At 33.1% G+C, this 2,822-nt stretch overlaps 2 protein-coding genes across 2 annotated transcripts; both read left to right on the top strand.

Moving 5' to 3' along the window:
• The first annotated feature begins 842 nt into the window (after positions 1-842).
• LOC139425304 (protein FAM200C-like) lies at positions 843-1,250 on the top strand. The gene has a single exon (XM_071179282.1). It carries the CDS (start codon positions 843-845, stop codon positions 1,248-1,250), a length of 408 nt encoding a protein of 135 aa, XP_071035383.1.
• Positions 1,251-1,346: 96 nt separating this feature from the next.
• On the top strand, positions 1,347-1,730 carry LOC122272020 (protein FAM200C-like). Its single transcript, XM_043054962.1, has one exon. It carries the CDS (start codon positions 1,347-1,349, stop codon positions 1,728-1,730), a length of 384 nt encoding a protein of 127 aa, XP_042910896.1.
• The last annotated feature ends 1,092 nt before the right edge of the window (positions 1,731-2,822 follow it).

The following is a 2,822-nucleotide window of genomic DNA, read 5'->3' as shown; positions in this document are numbered from 1 at the left end:
TAACAGTTATGAAGTTCTGTTACCAATTCACAACACTCATAAAACCAGCTTGTTATTTACTAAAATGAGTTATTTCGTATAATAGAAGAGCCTTTAAGAAGTTTTGTTAAAAAAAATTTCTTTTGGTTATGAACCTCAATAGCTATTCCCTAAATGGGTTATCTTATAAAATAAAAACATCCTAAAAAACAGATCAAATTTTTTTTCTTCTGATAAGAAACCTTATTAGTTTTGAATTACTGTTACCACAATTCACAGGATCTATAAACACAACTTGTTATTTGCTAAAAAATAGTTCATTCATATCATAGATGAGTTTGTTACTTCGAATTGGTAACATAAGATAGCTGTTAGGATTTACTTTCCGAATAAATTTTTTCTTCTTCTCATAATGAACCTTAAAAGTTATGAAGTTGTAGCGCCATCTACGGTAAGAGCTTTATGTTTTTATATTTTGAGTGGCATCAGTCTCAATTGTAAATAGAACAGAGATGAGAGGTAGAAATAACTTGTCTGAAAGAAAATGTTAATAGTTAGATCAGTGGTTCCCAACCTGGGGGCGATAGAGCTTCTCAAGGGGGCGATAATCCTTAGGGGGGCGACGAGTACTCAAAAGATAAAAATTGCTAATAATATTAATAATAAGAGCTATTTGAGATTGAAATTGAAAATATATATGAAACCTATGGTTCTGGTGTAGACAAAGAATTAAGATAGTTAAAAATTAAAAAAAGTTCAAGTGCAGGATCGTTTTCGTCATACTATTTGGTATTGCAGGTGGTAATCTGATAAGTCACTCTGTTCCTCTGAGCAATAATACTGTTTCTAGGCGTATTGATGAGATGGCTGCCGACGTTGAATCAAGACTCATCAAATTTCTGAAAGAAGGTAAATTTGCGTTGCAGATTGATGTATCAACTGTGATAGATAACAAAGCTGTTTTAGCTTACGTGAGATTCATAAATGAGAGTAAGGAGATTAACGAGGAAATATTGTTTGCAAGAACTTTGAACACAGATAAAAGAGGATCGTCGATTTTTAAATTGGTCAAAGATTATTTTGAGGTAAAAGAAATTCCCCTCACAAATGTAAGTGCTTGTGCAACAGATGGTGCTCCAACCATGTCTGGTTGTCATACTGGGTTTCTGGGTCACCTTAAAAAAGAAGTACCGGAAGTTATCTCACCATTCATTATGTCATTCATCGTCAACTTTTGGCTGCGAAAAATTGGTTATTTCTGGCATCAATAAAATAAAAGCTAATTCTCCTAATAACCGTTTGTTCCGAGAACTTTGCCATGAAAATGATGAAGATTTCGAATTCCTGCTCCTACATACAGCTGTGAGATGGCTTTCAAAAGGAAACTGAGCCGTTTCTTCGAATTGCTGGATTCGGTTACTGAGTTTCTCGACACCACTGATCCTGTTTTAAGTGAGAGTTTGAAGCAACGCAAGTTGGAAACTGCGTACCTCACTCATAGTTTTGAAAAAATGAAGGAAATCAACGTAAAACTTCAAGGAAATAAAATGAACATTATCAAGGCTAAGGGAATCATATCTTCATTCATCGCCAAGTTTGATATCTACAAGTCAAACATTGGTCGCAAAGAGCTAATGCAATTTCCAACTCTTAAAAAGTGTTCAATGGCAGATATCGAGATTCTCGAAAATAAAATCTTAATTTTTACTGATCACCTTGATCAGTTATGGAATCAAGATTTAAAGATTTGATGAAATTAGAAATTCCGGATTGGATTTTCGATCCTTTCTCTTTTGAAGTTGTGGATAAGCTCACTTCCTCTTTGTAGACTGAGTTTTTAGATTTGAAGTATGACTGTGAGGCTAAAGTCGTCTTTAAAAAATACGGTTACGAGTTAGCTTGGGTAAAGCTTATGGACACTTATCCACAATTGTGGAAACAAACTGAGCCACTTCTCATCTCGTTCCCGTCTACATATTTATTGGAGAGAGGATTTAGTTCTGTCTTTCAGCTGCTCACAATGCAAAGAGAAACATTTGGACATTTGCTTCAAAGGAGACCCGCGTTTAAATCTGACGAGCATAAAACCTGGCATTCAAGCTTTAACTTGAAATACACCAAGCACAGGGCAGTCATTGAAGTGGTAAAAATGTACTTTCTCCCACTTCATTTTTTTTTCTCAAATTTTAGTTGTTAACGTTTTAACTTTTTCTTGATTACATTAAAATATGAATTTAAAAAAAAATGTACTTTTGTTTTGATTATTCCGTTTTAAATATAATTTCTTTTTTAAAAAAAAAAATTTGCACAATTTTTTTAATTAATAAAAATGACAGGTTAAATGTGCCTCCTTATTTGCATTACAATTTAAATTAAAATCAAATAACATAACATATTTTCAGTGTTTGGTTGCTCACAAGCAACAATGAATGGTTTTTTGAGCAAAAAGAGAAAGGGGCGATATGTGTCAGCTGACCCCAAAAGGGGGGCGATGGTCCACAAAAGGTTGGGAACCACTGAGTTAGATGTTTTGTATATATATGTAAATAGTTCTTTATTAAATCGTCTACCAAATGAAGCTTCTTGATCTTCTACTTCCTTCAGTCCTTTCATATTTATTTCCGTCGGTACTTGTATCCGACAGAAGTACTATTAACAATTCGCAATAGTTATAAAACTAGTCTCTTACTTGCTGAAATGAATTATTTCGTATACCAGAAGAGTCTTTAAAAAGTTTAATTAAAAAAAAATTTCTTTTGATTATAAAACCTCAACTGTTTTAGGAATGAAATATTTTTGCTGATTTACGATGGTAATAAAAACAGTTTGTTTTCCCTGAAACG

This window comes from Parasteatoda tepidariorum, chromosome 3 (assembly GCF_043381705.1).
Source record: "Parasteatoda tepidariorum isolate YZ-2023 chromosome 3, CAS_Ptep_4.0, whole genome shotgun sequence".
Classification (NCBI taxonomy): domain Eukaryota; kingdom Metazoa; phylum Arthropoda; class Arachnida; order Araneae; family Theridiidae; genus Parasteatoda; species Parasteatoda tepidariorum.
Note: the sequence above shows the minus strand (reverse complement) of the source record. Positions and strands in the feature narration are given on the sequence as shown.

Excerpts from the sequence above, each read along its gene's own strand:
- LOC122272020 (XM_043054962.1), top strand. The coding sequence starts at position 1,347 with ATGGCTTTCAAAAGGAAACTGAGCCGTTTCTTCGAATTGCTGGATTCG.
- LOC139425304 (XM_071179282.1), top strand. The coding sequence starts at position 843 with ATGGCTGCCGACGTTGAATCAAGACTCATCAAATTTCTGAAAGAAGGT.